The 12,600-nt window shown below is 43.5% G+C and overlaps 1 protein-coding gene across 1 annotated transcript in view; it reads right to left on the reverse strand.

Annotated features, from left to right (window-relative positions):
• Positions 1–1,462: 1,462 nt before the first annotated feature.
• Positions 1,463–12,600, reverse strand: part of Cda4 (chitin deacetylase Cda4) — a 49,623-nt gene continuing 38,485 nt past the window's right edge. The window contains exons 6-8 of the mRNA XM_065221375.1: positions 2,455–2,674; positions 1,995–2,380; positions 1,463–1,931 (exon numbers count right to left, since the gene is read on the reverse strand). Coding sequence (XP_065077447.1) covers positions 1,586–1,931; positions 1,995–2,380; positions 2,455–2,674 — 952 coding nt within the window. The 3' untranslated portion in view covers positions 1,463–1,585. The remainder of the gene's footprint in view (positions 1,932–1,994; positions 2,381–2,454; positions 2,675–12,600) is intronic.

The raw sequence follows: 12,600 nt of genomic DNA on the forward strand, positions 1-12,600 counted from the left end.
GAATAAAAACTGAAAATTTTCATGCATTTCCAAATGGTTTCCTACCATTCCCATACATTCGAAAGTGAATGGCCCTCTGGATGTGGATGATGTCAAAAACAACAAAACATGATTAATTCCGCTAACGAAGCAATTTCATTACTTCACTAGCACTTGCTTTGCACAGACGCGATGAAAAAAATAATTCCAGAAAAAAATAAATCCGAAAATTTGACACCTGGAAATGTTTTGCTTCCGTACAAAAGCAGAGCACACTTCGATCTCTATGAGTGACGCCGCTAACCGCATGATCACGAAACCCAGCAATTTAGGTGGTATTATTATCAAATTGAATAAATAGCAATATCGTAGGATCAGGATAAGGGCATGATAATTAAGGTGACCTGTTTCGAGAAATTTAAGGGAACTGCTGGAAATTTACGAGCGAACTGTACCAATGGAAAGTACCTGTCAGAGGGAACTTTAGGCAAGAATCAAGGGACATATGCTGTTGGAAATGCATGGAGAAATTTTTGAGAGAAATTTTGAGAGGATTTCAGAGAAAGATGAGTTGGTTATAAGATTCAGATAAATTCTGGGAAAACTTTTGGTATATTCCGAAAGCTTTATGGAAGTTTCGAGAGAATTTAACAGAGCATCCAGAAGAACTTGAATGAACTGGGAAGTTCCGCGAAAACTTAAGGGTATGTTCCTATGGAACTTCAGAAAATTTCCTATGAAATATCAGGAAAGTTCCGAGAGCACTTACGACAACTAGTTTAGTGACATATTTGACCTAGTTGCCCGTGGTTCTAGTGGTCGAATGATCCATAACCAAATCAAAATCTTGCTCTTTCTATTTCCAAACCTGTCTACGACCTTGCCAGAACGAAGTCAAAATTCTGCATACCGTATTCTTCATTGCCTATTATAGTGCACCTATCCCAAACTAGGAAATGTAATTTCCCTCAATTTCATGGTTTGCCTCTAGATCTAGACTGGCGTTGATTAAAGCATCACCAGAGCAATTTCAACCGTCATCTTACTTAGAAGTCCCAACCCAGTGCGGTGACCAGTGCCTAATAAACGCAGGAAAGCAAACTTACCAGCGGAAGAGGAGTAGGCACCGATCTACACCTGTATGTAACAACAAGTACAAATTCACAAACCATGTTTCATCCGGATGACGAACGTCGTTGCGAAAGAGCAGGCACTCACCGTCTGTAGTCGTTGTTTTACGCTTGTTTGCCCTAATTATACACGAAACGGTACTTTGACGTACACATCTTGTTTGTCATAGCGTGCTTTGTCCGTCGCTACCGCCGCCGGGTGATGTTGCTATGCGTGTGCGAGTGCAGGATGCAAAAGGAGTTTTCTTTCGACGCTGAAGTAGGCTACCACCGAACAAGATTATTTCGTTCCTTCTGTAGGACATACACTGTATAATTTTGGCTCCTCCCACGCAAACCGTAGCGGCACACGTTCCTTCTTTCATCTCTGACTACAAGAAATTAAATTTTGTTCTTTTGATAAAGTTAAAATACTCTAAAAGTAGTGTGCTGAGAGAGCACATCACATAATTAAGACTCGACTGCTCGCGGTGGAACTAGTTTTCATTATCGTCCGATGAACCCTTTTCGTCAGTCGTGCTTCCTCCTCCGTTCTGGTCGATGTAGTTGTCCCGTCCGGGGATGCCGGTACCGTGCGAATCTCCCAACCATGGATACACGGCGGGGCAATCGAAGCAGGTCTCCATGTACCTGGTGTCGCTGATGTTCGATGCCGGTTCCTTGAAGGGCAGGGCACACTTATTCGAGGTGTTGCACGGTTTCGGGGTCTGTGTGCTCTTGGTTTTGCAGTTCCACGGTTCGTAGTTGTTGATCTGCTTCAGGGTCTTCGGGTCGGTGATCCACGTCAGGGCTTGCGTGACCGTCACGAACCACACGTCGGGGCTGAAATGAAGATAAGTAATTAATTGGAGGTCTTCAAGGGAGTCAGGCTATCCAGCTTCTTACAGAGTTTGCGTCCAATCGAGGAACTTGTGAAGGCCACGTTCGAGCTCCTTGATCTGGAACCAGTTGGTGTGGAATGGCATCATATAGGGGGCCTTGTTTTGGTAGTAGTACCGTTCGAAGTCCTCCTGCAGCCAGGCGAAAACATCATCGGTATCGTGGTTGTGCAGCACGCACTGATCCATGTACGGGCAGTGACCTCCTTCGTAGCTTTCGACAAAGTGAGCATTCAGTGGAACTTCCCAAATACCGGGGAAGGACTTGGTCGGGCAGGTTCCGCTCTTGCACTGGTGCGGGATCTTGTAGTCCAGGGTGTACGGCCAAACTGGAATTGGGCTTGGCGGAACGCTGATCGAACTGTCGTAGATGAAACCGAAGTCTTCGATGACCTGCGAATTGCGGTAAAAGACGCCCGATTAGGTAACTCTGAATTGAGCGGATTGTACTGACCGCGGACTCTCACCTTGTATTCCGTATTTCTACCGGGTTTTAGGAACGGAGCGCGCATACCGTTGATTTCGTTCGACGAAACATTCGAGAAGTGCTTCAGAATCGATCGCATGCCGATCATTTCTCCGACCCATTCCTCGTAGCCCTTGTCCTGTAGGCCCATCTGCAGGGAAATCGTTTCCAGGGAAATCTCGTGTCCTTCGTGAGCAAGCGTCTGGATTTGCTTGTAGTTGCTGTAGGACGAAAAAAAAAGAGCAGAAAAATGGCGGAATGCAATTTGTTAAAATAGAAATGGCTTCTTTTGGAGAGTGGCGGCGATTCAATTTCCATCCCCGCGCGGATCTAGGATTGCCATGAGAAAATCTTGATTGCAAAAGTGCATATGGGTGCCTCCGTAGCAGATGCCTGCTGGCCTGCTTCGTTCGGAGTGCGCGGTTATCGCGATTAAGGTGAGTAATACGGCGTAAAAATGGGGCGAAATCAAGATGAGCTTTTTTTTTCTCCTGCAACAGTACCTGATGCCGACGGGAAAACGGATTAAAATATAAATCCTGGCTCTGGCCATATCTGCCCGGTTCTATCTTGTCGACGACGTCCCCTTGGTGGCTGCAGTGCAGTGTGTAGTCATTTTCCAGTGATGAGAAAACGGATCGCATCAGGCAGCAGCACATGAGAGCACGAGGATTCGAGCGAGAAGGGTCGGGTTATATCTGGCTTGCAGTTAATTTCAGTTCAGCCCTGCAGCAGCAGCAGCAGCAGCAGCCTTGTATGGTTTTGGCTGTGTGTGCATTCATATCGTAGAACCGGGCGGCTCCATATCTTGATATGATTGCACGCTCGGATACGGCGCTCACCCACATGTTCGGTTTTATGACATGCCAGCTTTCCTTCGGCTACAGCAGCTTTGCAGCTTTGCGGAGGAAGTTTTATAGCAATCATTTAATGCAATAAAAATGTAATCATAAAAATGAAAAATTGATTACACTTTTTCTGTTCCGCTTTTCTTCTTCTTACCCTACAGTTGCTTAGGGTTGATACTAGGTTCGTTTCGCTTAGTTACCGCCCACCAGGCCGTGGCAGAGTTTGGTAATTTGATCGAACGCGGGGGTGATGATGGGCATTGCGCTGAATTATTCCTTGTAAGAATGGCATGTTTAGCAATTAATAGTAAAATGATATAAATGTACTGGCAAATTCGAAGGAATTTATCATACAGGGTAAACGCTCCTGGAGACTTCACACGCAACTACAGGGACCTATAGGAGCGTTTACGCTACCATCATATGTTACATTCGATTGTTCAAAGCGACTCAACCCTTCCGTCATATCCATCGCAGAGGAGATCCCCTGTCCTTTTACCCTTCTTACAAAGAAGGGTATAGATATCGTCTGAAAAATACGAATCGAGGCCCAGAGAGCCGAGTTTCATATACCAATCTAAGAGGAAGAGGTGATAATTGGCTTCTTCCTCTTTTATTTCTATCTCTATCTCTATCTTTATCTATCTCTATCTCTATCTTTATCTATAACTATCTCTATCTTTATCTATCTCTATCTCTATCTTTATCTATCATTATCTCTATCTTACGCACATGAAACCGGTCAATCAGGAGCTGGTTCACGTTTGACAGAAAAGTGGTTCATTTTCGCCCCCTTATTGTCACCTCTTCTCTTAGATACCAATCAACCTTTAGATCAAAAGTGTATATATGTGTGTGTGTGTGTGTGTGTCAAAAATGTGCGAGAGCGGATTCTCGGCATCCATTGCAAGAAATTCATTGCAAGATAATCTCTGGAAAAGTCCGTAAAATGGCTCGACCTCCAATATGACGTCTTTGTTGAAAATAAGCCCGAATGTAAATTTATTGTACTGGTCAAATGATCACATGATATTCAGGCCTATTCTGCAAAGTGAGTGAGGAGAAGTGACTGTCCCTAGTGAAGTGACGGTAGTCACCTCATGTGACATGACCCTCCATTTAATTTGCATGAAATTTACGATACTATTACGACTATTGACAGAGAGTTATTTCACCTCTCTTGCCGCGCAGTTGGTCACTCCGCACAGTGTGCCAAAAATACAGATGGGCACACCTGGGCACTTTCATTGACACCCATGATTAGAAATTTTCATGATATTTAAAGTTACTGGCAACACTGTACAATAAAGGGTGTCCACAATGAAATTGCCACACTATGAAATTGCTCTAACTTTTTAACCGTTGGGTAGAATTTAATGAAAATTTGGGTGGATTTAGTTCATAGTGCATTATTTACATCCTGCAAGTTGTAAAGTCCTGTGATGAAACTGATGAAACTCGCGGAAATGGAGTCGAAAGAACAGCTCGTGCGTGATAAAATCTTGCGCATTCATCACGAGAACAAGGATCTCTCGCATCGTTCCATCGCTAAAACGTTGGGAATCGCGAATTCCACGGTGTCGCGAGTGATTAAGCGGTTCGAGGAACGGTTGACCACCGATCGGAAGCCCAGAAGTGAAGGAAAAAGTATTCCGTACAACACCAAAAATCACAACCGCGTAGTTGGGGCCTTCAACCGAAATCCGAATGCCTCCGTTAGGGATGTGGCTAAGAAGCTGCACCTAAGCCGAAGTTTTGTCCAGAAGGCCAAAACTAAGGCTGGGCTTCGAACGTTCAAGGTACAAAAGGCCCCTAATCGCGACGAGAAGCAGAACAAGTCCGCCAAAACCCGTGCCAGGAAGTTGTACCTCAACATGCTGACGAAAGTTGAATGCTGCATCATGGACGACGAAACATATGTGAAGGCCGACTTCAAACAGATCCCCGGCAACCTGTTTTTCAAATTTGCGAAGAAATTCCTGGTTTGGCAAGCCATCTGCACGTGCGGGAAGCGGAGTGCACCTTTCGTGACCCAGAACACGATGAACGGACAGGTGTACATAAAAGAGTGCCTCCAGAAGCGGCTCCTCTCCTGAAGGCCCACAACGTCCCAACAATCTTCTGGCCGGATTTGGCCTCATGCCACTACTCCAAGGACGATTTGAAGTGGTATGCGGACAATAAGGTCAATTTCGTGCCGAAAATGTTCAACCCTCCCAACACTCCGGAGCTCCGCCCCATCGAGAAGTACTGGGCGATTATGAAGCAGCACCTTCTTAAACGACCTAAGGTAGTGAAGACAGTCGAGGAACTGAAGAAAGTATGGGTTTACATGCAAAAAACGGTTGATTCACAGGTTGTGCAGAATCTTATGGCCGGGGTTAAGGCCAAGGTGCGGGCATTTGCGTATGGACTGTAAATAAAATACGAGTAAAATGGTAAAATGAAGTTTAATAGTTATTTTTCAATCCCTGAAAATTTGATGGCAATCGGATGAAAACTCGAATTTTGCGAATCAATTTTGTGTGTGGCAATTTCATCGTGGACACCCTTTATCTACGCCTTCTCTTTGCATGTGTCAATATGTTAAACATTGTTGTTGAGACAATCCAATTTTTGATTTCATAACTTCAACCATGAATTTCCGGCGAAGTTCTGCAATGGATTCCTCACAGCGCACATTTTTTCAAAACATTAGGATGAGTGAGGTCATCAAGGCAATGGTCGTTGCCAAGTACAACTGTAAATCACTAGCGTGCACAGGGTGGGGCAAAGTGGGGCAATTTCCCACTTTTATAAGTATGATATGCATTTCCACATTTATAACATTATGACATAAAACAACTTGATTTCTTAATAACTTGGTTTGAAGGTATATCTTCATTTCATAATATAACGGCACTGAAAACCTTTTATTGCGTCAATTCCTTCCACAAAGGAGCATGAAGGGTCAAACTTCAATGAAATTTCATTGAAAATTTATGGTGGAAAATTTGCACCTTCTGGCAAAGCCATGAAGAGGCAAAGCCTGAAAATTGCACCACAAAGGTGTATGGTGAAACAAACTTCACTGACAATTTTTGGTGCACTGTTCTGGTGAATGGAGGAGCATGCTTTATTGAAAATTTCTGGTGCAAAATTTGCATCGCTCTGATTAATGAAATGAACAGAAAATTTCTGGTGGAAAACTTGCACTGGTCTGGCAAATGAAGGCACAAGCTTTATTTAAAATTAAGCTATATTGAAAATTTCTGGTGAAAAATCTGCACCGTTCTGGTAAACTGATGGACAAGCTTTTCGGAAAAATTTTGGTCTTAAATTTGCATCCTTCTGCTGAATAGGGAAAAAAATTTTAATAATAATTTCTGGTGTGCAATTTGCACCATTCTGATGATTGGAGGGAAGCTGCTTTACTGAAAATTTATGATGAAAAATCTGAAAATAGGGGCAAGCTTTATTTGGTGGAAAACCTGCAACATTCTGATGATAGGAGAAACCAGCTATATTGAAAATGTCTGGTGGAAAATGTAAAAAGGAAATCTGCACCAATCAGAAGATTGGAGAAGCAATTTTTATTGAACATTAACGTTGAAAAATTTGCATCGTTCTGGGCAGTTGAAATTTTCTGGTGTAAAATTACCTGAGGGCAAGTTTGTATTGAAAATTACTGGTGTAAGATTTGCATCAATCTGAATTGAAAATTCCTAATGTAAAAATTGCACAGTTCTGGTGAATGAAGGGGCAAGCTTTATTGAACATTTCTGGTAGAAAAACTCCAACGTTTTGGTGAATGGACGGACAACTTAAACTTGACTTCGAAGAAGAACATCAAGGGTATTGAATTCTGAGGACTGTTCAAAAAGAAAAGATTTCTGGGGATGATTCCATGAAAATTCTGCGAATAATTTCTGGTGAATCCTGCAGATAGTTCCAAGATAATTTCGAAAAGAATACCGAGAGAATCAAATTTTGAATGAAATTCCGAAGGAATGTTTCAAAGGAATTCCGAGGATAATTTCAAGCTCATTCTGGGAAGAATTTCTGGGTAATACAGAGAAAATTCTTCTGAAACTTTTATGGAATTTCAGTTCCAAGGTTTTCTAAGAAAAAATCATAAAGAGTTCTAAGTATAATTCCAGTGGACTTCTGAGAAGAATTTCAAAATAACTCTTAGGGAGTTCTAAAAAAATCCGAGAAGAACCTCAAGGATATTGAATTCTGAGGACAGTTCCAAAGAATATCTGGGGAGTGTTCCAAGAAAATTCTGCGAATAATTTCTAGTGAATCCTGCAGATAATTTCAAGATGATTCCGAAAAACATACCGAGAAAATTAAATTTTGAGGGAAATCAAAAGGTTATTACAACGATTCCTACAGGGTTCAGAAATTGGAAGAAAGCGACAGAGTTGCTGGGCAAACACAATCGCAGTGATACATATGTTGGTAGTATAGAAGCGTGGAAGAATTTCAAAACCAGGAAGGATCTCGACGAAGAACTGGACCACCAAAAAACAGCTATGATTGCTGCTAGTGAGGCAAAGCGGATACAAAATCGCTATAAAGGGCGAACACGAAATTATTGCGACACATTCAACAGGGCATAACTTTTTTACAATTGGGTAAAAATCAACCAAATTTTGCACACTTTCTCATTGATGTGTATTGTGTACATGCTGTCAAACTCGAAGTCGTGTTTTTCGATTCAACGAAAATGGAGGTGAACCAACGCGAGTTGAGAGAACAAATTCTTTCCAAACACCTGGAATTTCCTGATCTGTCGCACCGGCAGTTGGGAAAAATGTTGAACATTCACCATTCAACCGTCTCCAGAGTGTTGAAGCGGTTCCAGGAGCGGTTGACGTTGGACTACGGCAAAGGAGCTGGAAGAAAACCGGGACCGGAGAACAAAAAGACGGAGGGAAAGGTGAAGCGGATGATTAAAGCAAATCCCAACGTCTCAAGCCGTGATTTGGCTAAAAAGATCGGCATGTCGCAGAGCTACGTCCAGAATGCAAAGAAGAGAGCTGGACTACATACATACAAGGTACAGAACTTCCCAAACCGCGATGAGCGGCAACAATCGACGGCTAAAACTCGGGCACGGAAGCTCTACGAGAAGATGCTGACAAAATATGGCTGCTGTGTGATGGACGACGAAACGGATATAAAAGCCGATTTTAAGCAAATTCCGGGGTTGGAGTTTTTCACCGGCAAGAGCAAGTTCGATGAGGACGACAAATTTAAGAAGAAGAAAATGTCGAAGTTCGCCTCCAAATATCTCATTTGGCAGACCATCTGCTCTTGCGGACTGAGGAGTGAGCCTTTCGTGACAAAGGGCACAGTAAATGGCGAGATCTACAAATCTGAGTGCCTCGAGAAGCGCCTTTTGCCGTTCTTGCAGCAGCACGACGAAGCTCCGCTATTTTGGCCAGATTTGGCATCATGCCACTATTCTAAAAGTGTCCTGGAGTGGTATGAGGCCAATTCTGTCCATTTTGTTCCAAAGGACATGAATCCGCCAAACTGTCCGGAGCTGCGCCCGGTGGAGCAGTACTGGGCAATAATGAAGCGGGAACTTCGGAAGAGCAAGAAGACAGTCAAAGACGAGAAGGACATGTTAAGAAAATGGAAAAAACTGAGAAACTGGTACCGGATGACACTGTAAAGACTTTGATGGAGGGCATCAAGCGAAAATGCGTTCAATTTTACACTCAAGGCTCCAACGATTAACTTTTCTTTTGATTTTTGAAGTAAATATATGTATAAAACTACCCTAAAATTTTGGTTTGATTCTAAACATTATAAGAAAATTGGCATGACATTTTCGGTGTCGCAATAATTTCGTGTTCGCCCTTTATAATGGAACGTTTCATCGATATTGTGCGCATACTTTGCAAAGGTGGCCGACCACTTCATGAACATTCGGAAGGAGCGGGAAGCGTGCCACCCAGTTGGTGGCTAACTACGATCCTGTGCTGGAAAAACATTTGACGAAAGGTGCTAAAAATTGCCAGTACTCAAGTAACCGTATTCAAAATGACTTGATTATGTCGTTGCACAATGTAATGTTGCGGAACATTGCGAAAACCTTGCGAGGAACACCAGTGGCAATCATTGCAGATAAGACGAGCGATTGTGGCCACCACGAGCAGTTGGTGATTGTCATCAGGTATATTGATAATGATGGGATTAAATTGCCAATTCCATAGGCTGTCTGAAAGCAGTTTGAATTGAAGAAGATGAACCACCACCGGAGCAAAAAATAAATAAAATTAGCTAAATTGAACAGTAGGGAAACAGTGGTGGGTTGACAGCGCCATCCACCAGGCACTTTGGAATACTCCTCATCCTTAGATTAAATGCACCATAGAAAAAAAATGCCCCTCCTTAACAAAGATTCCTGTGCACGCTAGTGACTGTAATACTGGAATTCTTCCAGATTTTGCTGGAGTCGCTGTCGCTATCGGAAGACTTCGGAGAACCTCCACTCAAGACGACCGAACTGTTTAAGGATCTGGTGTGGAAGACTTTGGTGGTTCAAAACAGTTTGATCGAAGTTGGGAATCGGAAGCTGATTGAAAAGATGACCATGAAGGGACTGCAACTGTTCATAATGCCGATTTGGAATGTGATTAGTGAGTTGGTTAGTGGGGAGAGCGAGACCCTCAAGGAGGAAGTGAAGGGAACGTTGAAGACGTTGCTAGATCAATTTGGGGTGGGGAGATTTGTGTCGGAGCTGAAATCACAGCCGAAGGAGTTTAAGTGGAATTGTAAGATGTTGATTGGTCAGTTGTGGGGCTTGAAGGATAGGTTTAGCTGTCAGACACGACCCTGGTAACCCAGCGCTTGAAATAGAATATTTATAGGCTTGGCGGAGAAGAAGTCCCGGTAGTAGTAGTTTTATCAGTGGTCGTTTACCATCCGTATTCCGTAACGCTTCACCACTTCGTTGATCAGCCAACCGACATTCACTTCTTTGATTCGTTCTTCATCGTAACTGACATCGATGAATTCGCCTTCGATGATCACTCGAACCATGTTCGGAGGTAGAATCTTCACCGGTATTTGCCATCATACTTCTCTCCATCTTAAACCTCACCACCACCAGGGAAGTCTGATTCCAGTTAAAACTCCCACTAGAACGCTGGCGACGCATTTTTGACTGAGTCGATGGCTTTCAGTAGAAACTCCACCCGGAAGCGTTCATCAGAATCTGACCAGTTATTGTCCTATCGAAAAATGGAAATGCCTGCCCCGGAGAACGTTCTCGCTTGAAGCTTCGATTCGGTGGCCGAGGCCGTTACTTATTAGGTTCAGTGTAGTCCTTTTCCGATAGAATTTGGGAGCAACGAACCGACAGTCACGACAGTTAGGATCTGGGATAGGATTCCACTGGTTGTTGTTTTGTTTCTTCAAAACAGAACATGTGAACTGTCAAATTAACCGGGTTGCCAAACATACCATTATACAAACAAAAAGTTCACATCACATCAGTTGCATCACGGAAAAATACGCTGTAGAAAATTACCCATTGGGTATACTCTCTTGAAAATTTGGGTAGAAGTAGTTTAGAGTGCATTGTTTACACTGCATTTTAATCGCTGTCAGATTTTCGAAAGTTGGAAAAAATGGCGTCACCCGAAAAGCAACGTCGCGAACTAATTTTGCGCAAGCACCTGGAAAATCCTCAACTCTCTCATCGGGACATCGGAAAACAACTCGGAATCGGGCAGTCAACGGTGAGTCGTGTGATTAAACGTTACTACGAAACTCTGAGCATCGAACGGAAGGAGAAATGCGGCCAGAATGGATACGTTGGGAAAGTCACGGGCCCGGAAACTGTGCACCCAGATGCCGACGAAGCCTCATTGTCTCATCATGGATGATGAGACTTACGTCAAGGCGAACTTCCGGCAGCTTCCGCGGCTACCGTTCTTCACCGTCCAGCACAAGTTTGATGTTACGGAGGAAGTAAGGAAGAAGTAGAAACTTTCAAAGTTTGCCAAGAAATACATTATTTGGCAAGCGATCTGCTCATGTGGCAAACGGAGTGCGCCGTTCGTGACTATCGGGACTGTAAACGGGGAGATCTATCTCAAAGAGTGTCTACAGAAGCATCTGCTTCCTCTGTTGAAGCAACACGAGGGCCCTACGATCTTCTGGCCGGTTCTAGCTTCGTGCCACTATTCAAATGTTGTCCTGGAGTGGTACGAAGTCAACGGGGTCACTTTCGTACCCAAGGACATGATCCCCCCACGCACCGGAACTAAGGCCCTTCGAAAAATACTGGGCTATTATGAAGCAGGCACTACGGAAGCATCCCAAGGAGGTCAAATCTGAGGAAGACATGAAGAAAAAGTGGGTTTCCGTACCGAGGGGGACGACTTTATCTACGATGCAGAAAAGATTGTGCTTTGCTGTGGCTAGCTGCGCGCACGCTGAGTAGATAGAAAGAAGATTGATGACGATTCTGAAGATTTCCTGCAAAAAGATGATGCTCGATGCAAGTAGATGCGACAAATGAAAGAAGATTTTTCGAAGATTGATTCGCTAGTGTGAGATTTGTTGAGCATCTTAACTTGAGATTTAGATGTGTCGCCCCCTCGTTCCGTACAGAAGAAGCTGCAGCCAGATGTTGTGCAGAACCTAATGAGTGGAGTTGAGCGTAAGGTGCGAGCGTACGGTTATGGTATTGAATTTGAATGAAATAAATATGCCAAAAGATCACTAATGGGTTATATTCTATTGTCTCAAAGTTTGAAAAGGATCGATCAAATAGGTAATTTTCTACAGCGTTTTTTTTTCCGTGATGCAATTTGATGTGAGACACCCTTTACCTCAAGCAGCTACTGATACAGAGCTACAAGAATGCCGTACCTAAGCTGCTGATAGAACTTGACAATCTACAATTAAGTGTTCCACTGAAGTCGATGGAAGGTAACGGAAATGGACCAGTTGCGGTAAATCCTGGATCGTGAATACAGTTTCCACGTTTGCGAGTGCACAACGAATAAGGATCTGTATGATACGATCTCGAGGAAGTTGGAGCAGGAAATTTCACTCTACGATCTAAAGAAAAACAGCGACTGCTAGATTTGCTGGAGCAGACGACGGTTCGTTTCGGTGAGCGATTTGATACTGGACTGCTGTGGAAAGATGACGATGCGGAGCTGCCAGATGCTACACGATGGCACTTCGCATCGTCATTGTAATAAGCTATTCAGCTGAGGGCATTCAAGCCAAATGTAACCAATAAAGTCTGTTCCAGTTAGTATTTGGCCGCTTCTTTTTAATTACTG

Source organism: Ochlerotatus camptorhynchus, unplaced genomic scaffold, assembly GCF_037179485.1.
Source record: "Ochlerotatus camptorhynchus isolate MF236.1 unplaced genomic scaffold, CSIRO-AGI_Acam_v1.1 ptg000141l, whole genome shotgun sequence".
Lineage (NCBI taxonomy): Eukaryota > Metazoa > Arthropoda > Insecta > Diptera > Culicidae > Ochlerotatus > Ochlerotatus camptorhynchus.